General features: G+C 42.7%; 1 protein-coding gene across 5 annotated transcripts in view; it reads right to left on the bottom strand.

The window, feature by feature from the left end:
• Window positions 1-3,854: 3,854 nt before the first annotated feature.
• trv (trivet) overlaps window positions 3,855-20,849 on the bottom strand; it is a 63,726-nt gene continuing 46,731 nt past the window's right edge. For 2 of the 5 annotated variants that reach the window (XM_043211591.2, XM_017244536.3), the window contains exons 3-9: window positions 15,053-15,140; window positions 12,762-12,837; window positions 12,366-12,462; window positions 7,742-7,931; window positions 7,250-7,642; window positions 6,442-6,595; window positions 3,855-5,584 (exon numbers count right to left, since the gene is read on the bottom strand). In XM_043211591.2, the coding sequence (XP_043067526.1) occupies window positions 5,555-5,584; window positions 6,442-6,595; window positions 7,250-7,642; window positions 7,742-7,931; window positions 12,366-12,462; window positions 12,762-12,837; window positions 15,053-15,140 (1,028 nt within the window). In that variant the 3' untranslated portion in view covers window positions 3,855-5,554. Of the gene's footprint in view, window positions 5,585-6,441; window positions 6,596-7,249; window positions 7,643-7,741; window positions 7,932-12,365; window positions 12,463-12,761; window positions 12,838-15,052; window positions 15,141-20,849 lie in introns of those variants that run through there. The other 3 variants (XM_017244535.3, XM_017244537.3, XR_011443161.1) reach the window with 3 other exon arrangements.

The raw sequence follows: 20,849 nt of genomic DNA, 5'->3' as shown, positions 1-20,849 counted from the left end.
TGTTATTTATTTTATTTACCTTTTTTGTTTTGCTGTCTCCTAAGTATAATTTCTCTATGCGTTTGCAGCCCAGCATCTAGCCAACTAACCCATCTCCTTCTTATTGTGGCGACCGCTTCTCTGAGACCGTCTCAGCTAGCCTCTTGCCCCTGCTGCTTGCATCCTGCTGCTGCTGGCTTACTATCGATGTCCTTTGGCGCGTTGGTATACAAAAACGCAGCCAAATTCCCATCTCTTTTGTTTTATTTTTTTTTGTTTTTCAACTATAAATATTTTTCATTTTGCATTTTTTGTTATGCTTAATTTGATTAACTTTTTTAATATTCGTTACGTTGTTTCACTTGTGTTTTCTTATGCAAATGCCGTTTTGTATGTTTTTCTTTGTGTGTATGAGTGTGTGGTTCTAATGCCGTATTTATATTGTATATATATCTATGTATATATATATATTTTATTTCTGTTTTGTGTATATTTAATACTTAGCTTATGCATTAGGTTTCCAATTTTCGGCTTTGTTCTGACTGTTACTGTTGTTGGTTGTTTGTTTGTGTTTTTGTTGCTCGGCCCTTATATTCCGCTACAATGTTTTCGATTTTTTCATTCTGTTTGCTTTTCGCTTTGTGTTTTCTAGTCCTTGTCCTAAAACACACTCAAACATGCTTAAATTTCTACAAAATATTTGCAATACTGCAGTCGATATCTATACTTTGTTTACTTTAGTTATTTGCTATTTACTTATCATATTTTACGTCTGTATATATATATGTGTGTGTGTATATATATATATTCATATATATATATATGGTTCGTATAATATCGATATCTGTATATGCATTATGTGAGTGTGACTGTGTTCGTGTCCGTTTGTAGTGTCCTTGTGTCGAATGCCTTCCAAAACTTTTCTGGTTTTGCCTTTGTTTATCTTTTGATGTTTGTTTTGTTAGCAGCTTTTGGTTGTTTGCTCATCGTTTGATTTTTTCTACATTTGCATTTGATTTGTTTACTATATTAGTGTAATTTTAATTGCATAACATGCCCTCGATCCTTCCATCCATCTGGTTTATTGCACATAAATATTTTGCTTTTCGGCCTGTTTCCTAGCCTGTACGGATTTCAAATAGAATTTCGAATTAGCCTGGCTTTAAAATTTGGTTCCAACTGTTTTTAGTGGCTAGTGCTTCCTGTAAATAAAATCCTTTTTTTTTGTGATTTTTATATTTTTTTTTTCGGTTTGGAACACTTAGAACTCAGTTAAGTAGTATGCACTGCCATGTAATTTAAAGGATCTGCCTGCATGTAAATATATACGTATAGAATATATATTCTGTGTAATTGTTTTGTAGCTTAGATAATACTTTTATTTGATTGATTTTCGGTTTTTCTCTGCCGCAAGTTGATCTCGTTAAAATTTGTTTTCTGCTCGTTTAGTTTAATTTATGCTAAGTGCCTCCACTCCATCTCCACCACCTCCTCTAGCTCCTTTTTTGCATTGCATGTGGTAAAATTTTGCTAACTGCTCCTGTTTCAGCATTTCAGTAATTACACTTTGAATTGACTAATTGGTAATTGTAGTTTATGGTTAATAACTGCAATCATTTTAGTGTGTAGTTTGCTTTGCTTTTGCTTTGAACTTGAACCAAATTAGTAACTCAAAGTGATTGCCACGGAATTCGATTACACCTGACTAATTGTTGAAATTAACTTTTTGCGATTGGAAATAATAATATTAATTTTTTGGCAATAAAGTGCTTTCCCTTCTGTAGCTACAAAGTTTTTGCATCAGGTTTTAAACTTGATCGTGGGACAGAATCCTGCTGCCAGGACTATTCTTCCATGTTTTGCGGTATATGTGACGTGGGCCTTCTTGTGTATAAATACTTTGTATATGTTCATATATATATATATATATAGACGTATATAAATGACTTAGCACATTTTGTAGTTACACAACATAAATACATACAGTTACAGCTGTTATCCATATAAATATTTTATTTGTTTGTATATTATTTAGTTCGTCGTCTTTGTCAGCTTGTTAGATCATATTACGTTCCACAGTTAATGCTTATTTAGTTTCCAACTCTTCACTATTTCTACGTGCCAACTACCCATTTTAACTCTTTACTGATATGTAGCGCAAACATTAACAAACAAACCGATAATATTCTATTTTTTTAGTTTTTTCGTCTTAACTATAAACTGGTTTCTCTTATAAAGGGTTTTCTCATCTTCGATTTCCTAGCCAAATATTTGTTTTCGTTTTCTGCAAAACTGTTTTTATATTAGTTTATTTTTCGTTTGGTCAACAACATTCAATTTTTTGCTTTCGCTTTTCTTTTTTTTATGCCTAACACAATGTCTAGAACGTAAAATAACAGAACCAAAATGCATTTGTCAGCTTCATGATCCTTTACCGCTTGTCCGATCGTTGGCCGATCCTTTCCCGCCCACTTTTTAAAATCACATCTACATCTAAGTCGCTTGCACGCAATGCTTCTCGTAGTTCCTCTAAGTTCTAGTGCTAAAAACATTTAAATATACAGTACGTCTGCCCTAATGACTACGGGTACGTGTCACTATAATTCGTATTCGTATCTGTGTCGTGGCTAAAATACTTCCGCTCTCACCTCTTCTAATCAATCTTGCCAGTTAACACAAGCATTATGTGTCCTGGAGTATCTCGTGTGTGTCTGTTTATGCTTTTTTTTTTGTCGATTATCGATAGACATTTACTCGAGCTATATGGGACCACACCCAAGTAACTAAATGCGCTGCTCCGATAGCTGCGAAAAAATTCCACTAAAAAATGACATAACAAATTCCACGCTGGCTGCCGCCGGGGGATGGGGCGTGTCAAATGCAAATCAAGCCTCGTCCTGGCTCGTCCTTATACCTCTCAGCCTCCTGCTCGTCCTACATTTTTTTGTTTATTTTTTTTTTTATAGCTAAACTGTCCGATACGTACGAATATGTTTCGCACGATTGCGATTCAGATTGCGATTGCGATTACGTTGCTTTTACGTATGCGTATTGCTATTTCTATTACTTGGGATTTTTATTTGTTGTTGTCATCGTTTTAATTGGTTTTCATTTTGAACATATATTTGTGATTTATCACACAACACAACATATATATGTACGTACAACACAAGATACAATAAATATAATTTACCATACGTTGCTCGCATTTAGTTTTTAGTTGGTATGCGTGTGTGATTATGAGTTGTGTGAGTGTCACTCTATCCGTATATATATCCTTATGTGTATGTTATATAAGCATGTTGGTTTAATGCATTTGCTGTATACGCCACGAACTTATCAACCATGTCTATTTCTATACTTTATTTACCACTTTACATTTATTTATATATATATATATACTCTACACTTTTAGTTGTATGTTTATACCTTCTATTACTATTTTTATGTTTCACATCCATGTACTGCGGGGATAGCTCTGCAATGCTCTGCAATCCGAAACTCTGCCTGCTGTGTGTGTTCGCAGGAGTCCTAGAGTCCTGCGAGTATGAGTGTGTTGATTAATGCTTGCTAGTGTAAGTCTGTGGGAGTGAGGGCTCTCATAATTTGTTATCTGGCTGGTTACCGGCTCCTGGCCTGCTCTCTGTTGCAAGTGTGTTTATTGGCTTATATGATTAGGCGATAATATCTACTCTATTACGGCTATGCTCCATTAGCTAATATCAATTAATATCATTCGATGGCATACTTTGATTGTTTTCAATATATATTTTTTACTTGCGTTTGGGGAGTTCTCCTCTCTCTATTTTACCAAATATTTCATTAATATATTCTTAGATACTTGGATATTTTTGTGTTTATTTATCGGTTCGGTACGGTTCGGTTTTGGTTTGGTTTGGTTTCTGTTATTTTTGTATTGGGTCTCCTTTTCGCTTTTAGTTTGGATTGTGATTTCGTTTTCGTTTTGGCCTAAACAACAGAGAACTAACACAACAAATTTGCAGCTAACCATTCCTCTTCTGGCAACTGAAATAAAACCATAAACGTATCATATATACATAGCTTAGTACAAGAGGAGTGTGTGTTGGTAAATTGTTTTGGAGGGAGTTGAAACATTTTTGCGGCTTTCGTGTCGGGTTTAGCTGCTTTGTACATGGCTCTCATGAGGCTTGTTGAAAGTGAAGCGAAAAACTTAAATCGTAATCAAATTAGACTCAAATTTCAAACAAATTAAAGGCTCAGCTCTGCAGCTGCTGCTAATTGCGAAGCCCCTTCGAAAAGGATGGTTGCATATGGATGGAGAGAGAGAGTGAGAGAGAGGGCTCGAGGGTCCTGGATTCGGATTCGTACTTCATAGTGTTTTGATGTGCGTGTGTAGGAACCTGTCTTTCAATTGCTGATCGATCACAAATCAAAGTAGTGTGAGTGCGTAAACTTTCAGTTGCATTCTATATAGGAAGTGATAGCAGGACATGAACTGCTTCTGGCCCGATTTGGCAGTTGTCTGTATTTTCTTTAACGTGTGTGATTTGTAGTATCCTTTAAAATATCCACGACATCTATCATAGTTATAGGCACTAGTGCTATGTGTGTATGTGTGTTTTTGGTGTAGAGTGTGTGAGTGCGCCAAGCTAGAACCAAACTGCGCGCAAAAGTAGGCAATACAAAATGATGCGGGTCCTGCTGTTGAAGGGAAATGGCAGAGCGGGTGGGGGGCAAGGACGAATATTTGTATACACACATACAAATATTTACTTGCACGCGTCTGCATGTGTGTGTTCGCGTAATTAATTTTAACGCATTTTTAATTATGTTTATTTTAATTTAATGCCGCCACTCTGGAAATACATGAGGATGTGGGTGTGAGATGCATATGAATATGAGTCTGTGCGTTTAATTTCGGCCGCCACTCGATTTATGTCTTTCCCTCGACCAAGTTGTATGCCCCTATTTTATTTATAAGCACAGTTTTTGCATGTACCTCTCTTTTTTCTTGCTTCAATTAATTATTGTTATTATTATTTTTTATACGCGCCGTGCTCCAACACATTTACATTAAGCATTAAAATATTTCGGTTTCGGTGTTGGTGTGTGTGGGTGTGGGTGTGTTTTGGTGTATGTATGTGTTGTGGTGTAAGCAACTAGGGTTAAAAATATTTTAGCTTTCTTTGCTTTTGCATATACATAATAATTGTTTGCTTTGGCTTCAGCTCCCCCCAATGCTCGACAGATATTTATGCTCTAGTCATACATATATGTTTTATATATATAATTAGTATGTATATATTCATGTGGGTGTGTGTGTGAACTCGTGTAATTTTCATTTAGCTTTGGTTTTGGTTTAGGTTTAGGTTAAGGTTTAGGTTTTGCATTCGCTTATGCTTTTGCTCTTGCTTTTGTTTCTGGGGTGCAGCTCTCTAAAATCGCCAAACTTCGAGTTGCCATCAATTGTTTTGCAATTTGTGTTCTGCGCTTCGCATTTTATTTACAGCTCAGTTTGGTTTTGTTTCTGTTCAGAAAATTGCAGCTGTACTTGAAAAATTTTGTTTGGATTTCGGTTTTTGGCTTTTTTCGTTTACTGTGCCTGCAAAAGTAAAGGATAAACCTTAAAAAATAATATGGGTGTTAGTAAAAATTGGAAAAAAGTAGTAGACGGAATAAAAGTAATTGTAATGCAGGAAAAAGTGTTTGCACGAGTGCAGGGTTTTTTGTACTTTTGTCAACACATATTTCAAATGCAATACATAATTCTATTGGCTTAATGTACCATCCAGAGAGCTTTGAATCGTGTGTGTGTAAGAGTACGAGATTAACAAATAAAACGAGCAAACAAATTGGCTGATATTTTACAGACTAAAAACATTGAGCACTCAGCGATACAGCTATTTCTCCATAAGGTTTTGAATTTATTATTAAGCCGTACATGCAAAAAGTAATTCTTTTAATGGCAAACAAAAATGTACATTTTAGATGAAGATAAAAAATAAATGAATTGTTCATGCTTTCATTATTGTTTGTTTTTCCAGTCCAACAGTGTTCATATTTTATTTGCTAGCCCCCTTCCTTAAAATACTATTCAATCAAAAACATGCATGCATATGGGCGCTTTACAACCGCCTCTATCCACATTCGATATTCAAATGCAAAAGAATAACATTATCAAGCAAAGGCATTCGAACGGCGCTGGAATATTTTGAAAGCGGCCAAAAATACGAGAATTACAGATACCATGGCACTCAGGTGCCAGGTAAACAACCAATCGCACACACTAACGAACCGAAATCGAGAAGAGTGTAAAATAATCCAAAATACATTCAAAACTTCCAACAAACGGAGGGAGATGCACGAAAAATGTTTCAATATAGCGGGCAGCGTTCATGAGTGTATCTGTGTTTGCATCTGCATTTGCATCTGTATGGGTATCTGTATCTGTATCTGAGTGTCGGAGTCTGGACTGCATACCTGTGGGCTCACTTGGAACTGCTGTATCGGATAGGCGACCACACCGGCGGTCTGCGGAATGGCGGTCCCGGCCACGCCCGTTGCCAGTTGCTGGGCAGGAGAGATCTGTGCCTGGGTGACGCCTTGCCAGGTGGCAGGAATCTGTACGCCCATGCTGGAAATAAAATCGAACATATCCACACATAAGAACACAGCAAGAAATTGCATTATAAATGATTAATAATTTTTTTTAAATAAATCTTTTTATTAACTTAACTTTTTCTATTATATTTATAAGATTTTTCGGAGAAACTAAAAGAAACCTAATTTAATATGATTTTTTTAATGTCATAATTTTTTCTGAGTAAGTTATTTTATATGCCCAGATTTCCAAAAACCCTCTACCAAACAGTGTTGCATTCCACAATCGTTGAATGCTGGAGGGGAAGGACAAACGGATTCAGAATGCCCAAAGAGCAATGAGTGAGGAAGCGGAAAACAAAATTTACGCGACTGCGTTGCAAATATCACGTTATGTTGACAGGCCGACGGATCCGGAAATGTATTTCATACGGCCGCAGAAGGACGACGGTGCAAATGAAAAACTTTTGCAATTAGCAAATGAATTCACCCATCCGTCATGCTGTCGTTGGCACTGCCATTGTTTTCTGTTTGTTTTTTTGCCGATCCCCAGCGGCGGTTCAGCCATCGGAAAAAGTACACAAGAAGTTTTTTAGAGGACCTTTCGTCTGCTGCACATTTGCCTTTGAGCCAAATCACCTAATAAAATTAAGCCAATCCCCCACAACCCACTCTTGACCCAACTCACCCCATGTAGCCCTGCTGGTATCCGGCGTACTGGCTAAAGTGGTATCCCTGGATGCCCTGCAGGAACTGATTCTGCACGGCAGCTGCATTGGCTGCCGCCGGGGTCACAGCAGCCGCCGTGGCCGAGGAGGCCGGGTAGGTGGGCGTGGGCGAGTACCAGCATCCCGTGGCGGCCAGCTGCTGACCATAGGCGGCTGCGGCAGCGGCGGCGCCAACTCCATACGGGAATCCTGCAGCGGCGGCGGCGGCCGAGTTGAGTGCCTGGGTGGCGATGGTCTGGGCGTTATTGGGATCGCCGCTCTCCTTGCCCCAGGAGCACTTTACGGGCTGGGCGTTTATTTCCGTGTTGTGGACACCGACAATGGCATGGGTGGCTGCCTCCTTGGTGGAGAAGCTACAAAAAAAAAATAATTAAAAGAAAAAATATTAGTATATATTTTATATTTATGTTAATGTTAAGAAATATATTATGAAGAAAGGCATAATCACTTACCGCACAAAGGCATAGCCCTTATCCTTGAAGACTCGAATCTCCTGTATCGCTCCATAGGGGGCGAATGTCTTCTGGAGCACCTCCTCGCTGAGGGCTGTGAGGGCGCTATTGACTCCGCCCACATAAACGGTGCAATTGGAGGGACTGCTCTGATTGTAGACCTCGTCGAAGGTCAATGGCTTGATGTTCTCTGCGGGAGAAAAAAAAATTGTATGAGAAAACCAAATGTTTCACAGTCATTTGATGGATTTCATTTTAATGTTGCCGCCTGGAACGACCTGTTATGGGTGGCAGTTTTTTGTGTGTGTCCCCGTTTTTATTCACCAACTGCATGATTAATATGCAAATTAATTAACGGATTTACCCGCAACAACGCCAGCCCCGAGAGCTGCCTGACTGGGCCTCGGCAACGTTTTGGTAATTAAAATAACCGCATGCACTTAGTCAATATGCTTGTGTGTGTGCGGTTCCTATATGTGTGCGCTTCACACACACGTACGGTCCTGCCATGCCATATAGGGGGGAGGGCGTGCTCTAGGGGGTGGCAACACCATTTACCGTTGATTTCTTGTTGTTGCAGTTGAATATTTAAAATTGTTGCGGTTGTTATTGCATTTTTTATTATACGTATTTGGTGGATATACATATTTCGTATGCTTGTATGCCGTTTTATTGTCGCTGTGCTTTTTGCGCTCACTGTACAATATACACACACTTTATTTAACCGCTTCCACCCCACAGTGTCGTTGTCGTTGCTAGTCCTGATTGTTGTTGCTGTTGCTGTTGCTGCTGCTGCTGTCGTTACGTATACGACATGTATGCACGTATTTGTATGCAAAGTTACACTAATTACTTCCTTTGAGGTTAAAACTAAATTTGCACTTTTAAAAATAATGTCGGCTTTGCGTGTTTATGTCTTTGTTTAGCTCAGAAACATTTCCACGCATTGTTCGGTTTTCGGGCATAAATGGCGACTATGGACTATAACCCATAATGACCAGCACTCGGTAGCATAGATCGATGGTTGATTTGCCTATCTAAAGGACCCGCCCGCAATTGCAGAAGGCTACTTAACATGGCCCGTTAATGGCGCTACTCAGTCCCCTTGCGCCCCCAGCATGCCATCAAAATGCCATTGCAGGATGTCTAGATTTGTGTGGGGCTGTTTTTTGTTTTGCCTGCGCAGCGAACATGCCAAAGAAAACACAAAAATATGGCTCAATGACATGCAACAGGATTACTGTACACAGCTGCTGCACCCCCTACCCCCACAACAAGGACTCGCACACACACACACAATCGTACTGGAAATGAAATCACTCATACACACGCATTTGGGAAGGAACAACAATCAAAGCTCCGTGGCAAGGGTGCACCGAAAACACGAAAAACTAACAAGCTCGCAAATACTTTTGAAAGCTTTTGCCACAAATGTATGCGCTTCGGCCACGCACACTCACACACGTACTAAGAGGTCCTGGCATTCACGAACACACACTCCAGCGCAGAACGAACCCAGCGTTGCATACTTTCGAGCGCCATGTTTCACTAATTTTCACATTGCTCTGTTCCTGAGCTTGTGTGCGGTACCTTCAGCCCTCCTCGTATTATTATTTCCACTTTTTGTTTTCTCTAATTTCTTTTTTACGCTTTTAAATACGTGTAATTAAATTTTGAAAATGCAACCAAACGAGGACCTGCTCTCATATTCCAACTTGCTTAGCCTTGAGGCCTGGTTAACTTGGCCGGCTTGGTTTCATGTCCGCGGCAAATTAAAGCCCGCGATGCCGTTAAACTGCAATTGTGTGAGTGGCGGGAGCGTGGCCATAATTATCGCACATTTTTGTCTACGACAAGCCCCGGCGATTGCATTCCGGTTCCATTCCCGGCTGGTTCCATTCCGGTTCCGTTCTCGGGGGGCAGACACACATAATTGGAGTCTGGTCAGCCCGAGGGCCATTTCATTATGGGGGCAAATACTTTCGACCGGCAGGTGCTCTGCTCTCGTTTTGGCCGACGACGATTTGAAATTTTAATGAGCAATTATAGGCATGTAAAACTAAATCATGAAATAATCACCGAATCATTAACATAAATAATTCACATTTTTACACGCAGCGACGCCAATCGCCTGGTGAACAACACGAGCCTCGAGGACGTAGCCAGGCACTTGAGGAAATTTAAAAGTAATTAATATGCATGGAAATGCTCCTTCAGGAGGGGCGGGTTTTCGGGCATGGACGTGGTCATGTGCTAATTTTGAAAAAAATAAAAAAGCTGCGTTCTCTATTGCCAAAGTCCAGTCGAAACTAAAGCAGGTGGTGTGGTATGGAAACTTAGAGGTAAGTCACTCCACTCTTGCATTTGCCACAAAACTCACTGAGGCATTTAAACTTTTGCTTAATTGTGCGCAACTCTGCATAAAATCTTGATTTATTGCGTCAACCAGGTAACGAGGCCATGCAACTCCGACTTCCGAAAATATTTTCTTGCGAGCTCGCCCACAAGTCAGCACTTCCAAGTCAAAAGTCAAATAGTTTGGCCAAAGAAATTTGTCATACAACAGCGTTGTCTTTGTGTGCTGTTTTTGTCGTCGCCATCGTCGTCGTTGGCATATTGTTTCTGGTTAATTAAGTTATTACCATAATGAGCTCACAGGTATTTGCGGCCTTATTTATGGGCATGCATTGAAATAGACCAGAGTGGCTCGACAAAGGTAGTCGAACTTTGAAGGAACTTTGGCCACGGTTGCTTTCCCTTTCGGAGGGATAATAAAAAAAGGGGCCGCGCCAAATGCGTTTGTTATAAAGCCTCCCATACCGCCCCCTTCAAAAAAAGGGGAAAACTTTTAGCCGGGCACGAAATTGCAAAGCGTCGCCAAAATTGTCACAACTGTAAAATGCGCAATTGCGCCGGATCGTAAATCTTTCGCAACAATAGCGGACGGGGCTCACACACAGAGACACATGAGTGGCTCACTAAACGCGGACGGACATAAAATGTGCAGCCTGCTTAAAACATAAAAATGCCGGGCCAACTCAGTTGGATTGCCAAAAGAATCGAGCAAAGTGGCTGCGTAAAACATGAAGTAATGCGAATGCCAAATGCGAAATGAGTTGAGTGCTACAAATCGTAAAGTTGGCCAGCAGTCGCAGCAGCAGCAACAACTAGGCTGGCCGTAAAACCCGGGACCTACCCCTTTTGGTCCTTTTAGTGCCCCTCCGATTCCTATATCGTGCATATGTGAGCGGGATATAAAAACCCTTTAGCCAACAGCCCTTCAGGGCACATCGTCGCTCCCCTTCTGGTCGATTTCTTTTCTGCTGATTCAGCCCTCGAAGCGATCAAAAAATCAAAATTATTTCGCTGTCAAATTGCTAATAATAACTTGTATTACAGGATCCCCAACTACCGCCCGGTAATTTGGCTCGGCTCCCGAAACCAAATAGAATAGAGCAGACAAAACCGTGACATAGTCAAATAAACAATGCGACCAATAAAAATACGCTTAAGCTTTCATAGGCGTTTTTTATGACAACAATATAAATGCAAAGGGAAAATATTACATACATACATATTCACATATATTCCGTTCCCACTACCCGGAATGCGAAAGGAACCCTTCAACAATTTTCGGGCCTCTGCACGATAAATTCCACCTTGACTCCAGCTAGTTTTCCACTTTTCCGAGTGTTTGTCTGTGCGGGCCTTAAAGAATGCCAAATGTTTCTTGTATAACCATGAAAATTTACCCCATTTGTATTATGCGAGTGTGTCAGGGGGTGTGTGTTTGCCTTTTATGATAATAGTTTCGTGTTGGCAAAATTTATTTATCTGATTTTCCCGCTCCTCCAAGCTGCTAGCTCTATGCTACCCATCGATGCCACCACCCTCAGCCACACTCGCTGTCTAACAAATAAAAATTATGTTAAAACATGCAAATATGCGTTAAGTTTTGATTTATGAAAGACAAACGACGAGCGGGAAACCCCGCGCATGTTTGTCCGCTGTTAATAATGATTACGCCCGGCTCTAAGTATATAGTTACGGTTACGGCCGGATATCTATGCGGTTGACAAGGAGCCATGGCCATAAATCGACGGCAACAGGGGCGTGGCCCGGGGACTAAATGAAAATTGATTTGCCGGGGCCTAATTGAATGCCTCTAGATGGTTTTTATATTTTTGGGTCGACGGCGCTCTGCAGCCGACGACTAATTGAAAAAGTTTAAACCAAATTGGGTACAGCCCATTACGGAAATTAGGCGCGTGCGGTTAAGAAAGGACAAATATTAAGAAAACATAATCTGGCAGAAAATTTGTGCGACGTTTATAAATAGCAAGCGGTTTCCCGGCTCCACCATCCACCACCTACTATACAACCCACCATAAACTTCCTCCCTTCGCAGACTCACATTCGACCCTGGCATTGTGCCTGTGTCAGGCTACCTTTGGCATTCATTGCCATAATTTCCTGTAATAAGAACGACGCGCCTGCTGCCAGCAAAAGCAACAGCAGCAGCAACAACAGTAAGAGTTCAAGTCCGGAGCTGGAACTCCGGAGTGTACGCACACCGGAAACTCAGCTGGCCTGCCGGCTGGGGTGACACTCATGATTTCCTTACCTTTACTCGCCGGCGGTTTCCGTGTGGCCCAATTCGTGCGAATTGAACGGGAGCCAAGCCACTGGCCATTCATGGCCGTAATGGCGCTCTCGGCTTCCTGCGGGGCGATAATGAAGACAGAGACACAGTCAGGACCAGAATTGGAAAAAATATACACACAGAGAGAATTAATAATGTGGATTACATGTTTTTAACAAAAAATACTTATATATAGACTGGGGAAGTGAAAACCAAAACCAGAGTTAAAACCAATAACAGAAAATTTAAAAAAAACCTAAAAATTATTCCAATTTTAAAAATCTTTTCGCTCCGTGTTAAATTGAAATCAGAACAAGAGCCTGCGCACGACTGCATAAATATGCACTTAAATATGCTAATGCCAGTGGCAGTACTTACCGATTTCTTGATGAAGGACACAAAACCATAGCCCTTCGACTTCAAGGTTTGTGGATCGCGAACCACGCGACAGTCGCTGCAAAGAGAAAAACAAAATAAATATATTTAAGCAACAAAAGCACGAAACGTAAACATTAAAGTTGTGCAACTGTAGTCCTCTTAGGACTTGAATTATTCTGCGGCCACCCCCGCTCCGAACGGAAGTGCTGGGAAACTTTAAAATTTATGCAAATTCTTAATAAAGACATCTCCCGGGGACGTCGTCTTCAGCTCGGTCTGGCCGACGTGTTCAAATATTTCCGTTCGAGTACGAAATACAAATATATTTTCAATGCGTGTGTCTGACTTGGGCAGGCGTAGGCGTGGCCTCTTGTAATTCGGAAATTAGAAATCTGACCCGGTGCTGGAAAGTTTTTATTTATCTTACAGTTTGGCCAGCCGCAGAACAGGGGGAGATTTCCAGCTGAGATTGAGGGATTGGAGATGCCAAGAAGGCACGCAGCTTAAACAACTCATCGGGCTTTAAGATAAGGAGAAAGTTTTGATGGATTTTTATTCTCCGGCCACAGTGTTGATCTTCCGTGATTTCTATCCGTAATCAAACTGAAAGCCAGGCCCAGATCGAATCGAATCAAAGCGAATCACATGGAACTGTGCTACAATCATTAACGTAAAAGACTTTCTCATTTGGGGCACTTCTGCCAATTGGTAGACTTCCGACTCTGGGGCCCAAATTGATTTCCCCCAGCAGTTGTACGACTTCTCATTTGGACAATTGGGGCCTCGACACCGCACTAAACCGGACTGCCAGGAAACTTTGGCAATTACCCCCGGACCGGCAGTTTACTTTTCATTTATGAAGCATAAACCACAGCGGCGGCGAACTTGGCGACGCTGTCCAGCAACTTTTTTTTTATGATTATTATAAGTAAAATGCCGGGAGACCCGTTGGGGTTTGGGCTTCGCTCAGGCTTTGACTTTGTGTGGCAGAAGCCAGGCGACTTATTAAATATTCACACGCGCCGCGCATTTAACAAAACGAAACAAAAATGCGCCCAAAGCAGAGTCCCAAGCATAATGCCAAAACCAGGCAACAATGCCCCAAAAAAATACATATATACGAAAAAAAAGGGCAAACAACGCCAGGCACGCATAAAAGTTTTGACAGCCACCGAGAGGCAGGGTCCTGCGGGGGCAGGACATCTTGATCCCCAGGAGCCGCACGACCGAATCCTGCCGACTTTGGGGCGTTAAGCGTTTTGACATGTCGGCTGGCAGATCGACTCGCCCCACAAATAAAGTTCTTTAAGCCGGCACTGTTTTATTTTTCCCTTCTTTTTTTTTTGGTGCCTCCGTGGCTCCCACTCTCTAAAAAGATAATCAGCTGGCGACGTGGGCTCACTTTTGTCGGGATATCGGTGATAATGATGTCAGCGATAGCTATCAGCCAGGTGCCAATCGATTGGTAAATTTAATGTCGGTGGTTCTGAGATTTCAGCCGGGAATTGATCCAAAACATGGCCAGCTCATTAGCGAATCAGAGCAACCCCCTGGCCCAGTTATTAGAATGATTTTCAGATTATTAAAATTTAAATTGGCCAGCGGAAGGGCCCTGGAGATGAGCAGATTGCCTGATTGACTGGCGAAGCGGCGGGGTAAATAGGCGGCAAATCCAAAAATCAAATACTTTGACGTAATTTCTGATAAGACGCCGCGGGGCCATCTTTTTTGGAGGACCAGGACCAGGCAGAGGAGGAGGCGGCTGCTCCCAAGAGACGGACTAACATTTTGACTCAAAACTTTGCGATTAAACAGAAGTTAATTAAGCCAAGTTTTTGATGCTGTCGTTGCCAAGAGTGGGGTGGTATGAGGTTTTTTGGGCGCCTGGGACCCGAACCGGGAGCGGGAGGATAGTGACTTTGCCTTTTCATGCCGAAAAATAGCAACTTAAATATTTGAATGCCCTGGTTTTACAGACAGCGAAAAGAGTTCGGCCAAAGTGGCATTTGCATAAATTCATTTTTTTGTTGCCGCTCGGTTATGAATTTTTTATTTCCACCTCCCAACATCCACATGCCCACACGCCACACGCTCTTGCCAATAATCAGAGAATGTGTGACAGAAAAATTGTCGCACAAAAAATAACGAAAGGGGGGACGCTGTAACGAAGAAAGGCGAAATAAAAGCTGCTGAATGGGAAATGGTAAAAACGGCAATGGGCGGGGGCAGAAGGGAGGTAAAGGCAATTCCAAGTTAACTGGCAAATGGAAAATTTGCATTTTAATACTTACGAGATTTCGCCGAATGGTGTGAATGCTTCGCGCAATTGCTGAGTTTCAATTTCTGAGCTCAAGTCGCCGACAAAGATGTGGAATTGTTCTGCAAGAAAAAAGAAAGGCGAGAGGAAAGTATGAGTATTGGGGATTTTCGGAGCATTTTGGCATAAGAAGAAGGGTTGCCGCTGGCGCATCGTGAGTCGCACAAAATATGCGCCAGATAAAAAACGCAAATCAAAAGAGAATCCCAAGTCATGCGCTTTTATTTCGCAATTTATTGCCAGCGTTGAAGCTGTCGCTTTAATGCATATACACAATCACAAAAAAAAGACCCATAAGAAGGCAGAAAGGAAAAAGTTTTTCATATATCATTTTATGCTGCATAAGCAGAGATAAGTTAATTGAAATCACAAAGGAGAGTCGAGCAGATTGATGAGTTCAAAGAGCCGGGATGGGTGGATGGGTGGTTGGGTGGCTGGGTCGCTGGGTGGGAATGACAAAACTTGCCAAGTTGTCCTCAACTCGGTAGGTCGGTATTAGTTTTCAAAAACGTCGTGGAAAACTTTGCCAACTGTGCGTCTTTTGTGCTCGCCCACTCTGGCTCGTGGAGAACGTCCCCATTAATACTAATTAACCCATTCATCTAAGTAAACTTTGCACGCTCGAATCTTCAGGCCCCATCATCTAGCCAAACATCATGTACACATGCACAAACTCAAAGCCGTTCGCTGTCATGCAGGCTGCACAAACACAAGTGCAGTGGGTGATGGCACAGGCGACCCGCACACCCACCCAGCGAACCAGCCACCCAGCCACCCAGCCAACCAGCCGACCAGCCTCCTCCCGAGGTGCAGAAGCCCCACCTCATGCACTCTTACAAATTACTCATTTTTAAGCCATTAATTAAATTCCTGCATGTCCTACTGAATGATAAAAAACTATTTTCTTAAATCTGGCTTGGTTTTCTCAGTGTATGGCTCACATGCAATGCAAACACACTCACACTCGCACGAATTGCAATCATTTATTATTATTTTTGTGTGCTTTGTCTCTTTGGCACAGAAAAAAGTCGTGACTGTGCGGGGAAGCAGACAAAAGGGGGGCGCCTGGGCTAAAGCCAAGGGGGCGCAGGGAACGGAGCTTCTCGACGTTGTCCTTCGTGCGCTCTTGTGTCAGCCAGTTCGGTTTGAGCCAAGACTTGGCAAAGGCAAAGCCAGCTCAGCGACGCACGTGGGGTGGTAATGGGTTAAGGGCCAATGCAATGGGTGTATTTTTTCGGGAGCCATCCCCACCGCCTCGGTCGCCCCACTAACCTCGCAGCCAGCCCAGCAACCCCACACAAACAGTGGCAGAGAAGTCTTACCCTAAATAATTAGCACTATTCAGCTGGGGCCCACTGACGACAACGACAACGACGACGACGACAACATTCGAGGCTGACAGCGCCGATGGGCGCGGCTAAAGGGCGGGCCTGCCTCCCGCCACCCATCGCCGCCCATTACCAGCCCCCGCCGCCTTCGACCGGCGTCCTTGCCTGCTGCACGTGCAGAAATTAACATTTCCGGTAATTTTGCGAAAATGAAAAGCAAAGCGAAAAATTAACGGCAACGTCGTCGTGGTCGCAGCCAAGCAAAATGCGAAATGCGGAAAGCTTTTGTGTTAAATAAATATTAAAAGGAATTTCCCAGAGCCAGAGCCAGCGGAACTGATGGAGACATGGCAGGACAAGATGCAGGGGGGCTGGGCCTGCGCCAGGTGGGGGTGGCCAGGGGGCGGTAGTTGCTGAGCAAGTGGAAACGACCTGACTGCGGCCTGTTGGCCTTTTAAAAATACAAACCAAACGAGTAAATCTCTGCGTGTTCACGTGGACAAATACACCAGTATATATTTTATACACTGAGAAATAATATATTTTTTGCTTCCAGATTAAACATTTAATATGAGATACTGTCTAAGTCCAAGTTTTGATAAACCAATTAAATCTTTATAATGAAATAAAGTTAGTCCTTGATTCCTCTCAGTGCTTTCTGTTCGTGTGTGTATGCCCACTTTTTATTTAATTGGAAATTGCGTATACGCCACCGTTAATGAGCCCATTGTAATCCTGACTGCGAGTCCTGCGAGCCAAGTGGGGCGGCTTAGTCGTTGCAGGCGGCTCGCCTCGACTCGACTCGGCTTGGCGCCGTTATTGTAAATCAATCGTTGAGGTTCGCTCCGGCGGTTCTCAGGTTATTGCTTTCGCCCATTTGCACAGCAAAAGGCAGAAGGCAGGCACGCAACATGCCAGCCCTGAGTGTATGGGTATATCGTATCGGTAAGATACATTTCCACATACATATGTGTGAGAGACAGACAAACGAGTCAGCCACTAATTGCAGTCAAAGGCTGCTTTAAATTTGCACTGCGCCAGCACTCTCGATTGGCAGGTCGCAACCACCTACCACCTACCCCCGGGCCACGGCCCCTTCCACACTTCGGCCGCCACCTTGTTGGCGATATAACGGGATTCTTTGAACCGCCTTCGGTGTCAGCATGTCAAGTAGTGGCAGCTTTTCATTCCCTTTGCTCGTATCCGTTGTTCCATCGGCCGTGTCGGGTCGTTTGCTGATTAAAACGGTGCGTAGGTAATGAGTTAATTAAGTTTTTGCCATCGTTACAGTGGTCCTTTGTCGAAGTCGTTTCTACACACACACACACACACTATGTACACACGTGCACATAAATTAATCATAAATCCTTGCTAGCTACACGGCAGTTACAAGTGTTTTGTATATTTGCCAAGGACATGCCAGACCCCTCCTGTGTTCCTTCCTTTTCATTCCTTTCCGCTGGCGAGTGAGCTCAACGGGATCGGACCAAGTCGGCAAGGAGAAGCAACTCCTTGCCGAGAAGTGTGTCAGCAGTACCTGCCACGCCCTCTTGTACTATTTGATTAAAGACGGAAGCTACTCAAGGACTATACACGTGTCTATGAGTGTGAGAGTAAAGGTTTCACACTGCAGCACCAGCAGGATTAGCTATAATCCTAATAAGTTTTTATTAAAAGGGGTTTTAAATATATTAAATAAATAGAAGGTCATATTCACCTCAAGGCCCATTTAATCCTTGCCCTTAGACATCTTTCTTACTATTTGCTTCTCTGAGTGTATAACTATCCAGTTTTATGTCTTGGGTTACCTTGCCTTACTACGGCCATCACGCTTTTGTTGGCTTTAGTTGTTGTAAATTTTATGTTATCCGCTTTCATTGTTTGTATGCCTTTATTTATGTTCCCCACTGTCTGCCGTCTACTGCCGACTGCCGACTGTCGACTGCCTACTGCCCTACTGTCCCTGCTGTGGGTCGGTGTGTGTGAGAATTTACTGATTTTCCGTTGTTATTTGCGTTTGTGCTAAACCTTATTTCCTGTTTGTCTTACATAAGCTGCAGCGCTTAATTACACGCAACCCCATCGAGGACTCCATTTCAAGCAGGATGTTCGGTTTGATTTTCCCCCAGGGAGAAGCTTTTTGGCCGCAACCCACAGCCCACAGCTCACAGCCTTCAGCCAAGATATATGCGTGTCCCATCGATATGTGCGACCTAATGTTTTATTGACCGCGCCTGCAATCTCATTTGGCAATTCACTTTGTAGCTGCCGCTTAGCTGCGCGCATAACCGACCACACGGCGTATGCGTAATGGCAATTATGAACTCTCGCCACTGGGCGCTAAGTGGGAAGTGCAGTGCATTAAAGCCAAAAGCGTTTAGCTGGCGGTCGCAAAACCACGGCCCAACCAGATCACCATCTGACCGACTGACTGCCCGCTGTGACAGGGAAAGCCCCAAACAAGCAAAACAATTTGACGCCAACAACCGCAAAACGTGCTGGCCACACACCATCCATCCCAAAATCGAGAAGCCAGCTCCACAGCTTCCCAGGTCCCAGCTCCCAGGACCCGCCCACAACTTAACCCAAAAAATTGATGAATATGTAAGCAAATACAGAAGACTAACACGCATCGGGGGTCCTGCCAAATATACGTATATAAAAAAGGATCAAAGTCCTGAGGCGCGTTAATTTTCCCAGACGTCAGCAGGAAAAGTTTGGGGCTGGCAGCAAAAACCCATCTATTGGCCTGCCCCGAATATGAGCCGGGCCCACAAATTATATTGAAATGTTAATAATCCAGTTGCTTAGACGTGCTGTGCCATCCTGGGCGGCAGCGATGTCCTGGGCGGCGGCTCGAAAAGGACAACTCAACTGTAAAAGGATATTTACATGGAGATTTGTATGCCGCTGACTTATGACTTTGATCAATGCCCGGCTGGCTGCCCAAGCCCAATCAATTGGGTCCATCCGCATCCGCATCCGTACATCCGCATCCTCATCTTCATCTTCGACAGTCCCGGCCGCATTTATGTGCTTTTGAGAGTCACTTATGCCCACAATTTGGCATTGCGGTTATCTGGGGGATAGACCAAAATATGTGTGGGCCCTGATATATTGCCGGCCATTTGTGACTTTGTTGTGAGACGAAGACCTAGCTCAGCAAATCTTTAAATTAAATTCTCTGGACTCAAATAAGGACGCATTATAAAGTATAATGTGCTTTTAATTTCATTCATTTGCATGAAATGTGCTTCGCAGCCAGTGGAAAGGCAGCAAGTGGACCCTGGCCGGCGCTAAATGGAACTAAAAAATCTAATTAGCTTTGGCCGCTGCAGAAGTCGACTTAAAGCAAACTTTTCGCTTTAATTTCATCTTGATTACCGCCCACACTACAAAGTGCAGGGCACGGCAAAAAAATACTTGAGCTAATTTGAAACTGATAGGAATTTAAGTTTCAGCAAAAACTTATTTCTTTTAATCAGTGGAAGAGTGAAAAGATTATTCGAGGGCCAATAGTTGTAGTTCCTAGTACAGCAAGCCTCGACCTCAAAAGCCAATCGACTTGACTGGCTAATGAAACGGCAGTCACTTTAAGGAGCTCCAACTCTCAACCCGGTGTCTCGTTGTCACCATTAGAGACGCCCGCCTGGCTGATGTTAATGCTGATTTTTAATGTTGATTACCGCAAGCTGCCAGGCCGCAATCCTTGCCACCTTTTATCCTTTTTTTCCGCCCCCCCCGAGTCTTAGATAACTGAGCCCGGAGTCAGCATCATTTCCGCAAGTGTGCGTGGCATTTAAGTTGCCACTTAAATGAGCCCGCGACTTTCGCATTGTGTTCTGTTGGTTCTGGTGGCAACAACCTTTCGTTTCGGTAAGGTGGTTGAATGAATGGTTGCCTGGCTGGTTGGGTGGTTGGGGGGTTGGGTGGTGCAGCCTCATCAAGTCGTCGCGACGCGCAGATCAAATGAAAATTTCATTGTGTTGTGACTCGCTCTCGCTCCGGCTTTGTGTCTGTTTCTGTTTTTGTTTAGGGTTTGGAAAAGTCCCTACCTTTTCAAGTTTTCGTGCCTTGAAAACTCGCGAAACTTTCTCGAGCACTGCACTATTTTTTGTATTTAGAGAAAAAAGGATATTTCCTTTGGAAAGTAATAATGTTTTAACAAAGTTATACTTGTTCTTTAAGATCTGAGATATAGGTACTTTGTTGGACTCTTACTTATTTAACTTTTATTTCTATTTCTTCATAATTAAATATTTTCAAGTGTATCTGTTTTCGCTCATTCTGACATTGTGTGTGTGCGGGCTGGCATTGTTGTTGTTTGTGTTGCCAACGGCGTCGTCGTCGTCTGCTTCTTCGTTCGTCTAACGTGTAAAACAATGACTCATTAAGACTCATCTAAATTCTAATGAGATTCAGTAACTATTAAAAACAAAACAT

The sequence above is a fragment of the Drosophila bipectinata genome, chromosome 3R, assembly GCF_030179905.1.
Source record: "Drosophila bipectinata strain 14024-0381.07 chromosome 3R, DbipHiC1v2, whole genome shotgun sequence".
Classification (NCBI taxonomy): domain Eukaryota; kingdom Metazoa; phylum Arthropoda; class Insecta; order Diptera; family Drosophilidae; genus Drosophila; species Drosophila bipectinata.
This window is presented reverse-complemented; position numbering and strand designations above follow the sequence as displayed.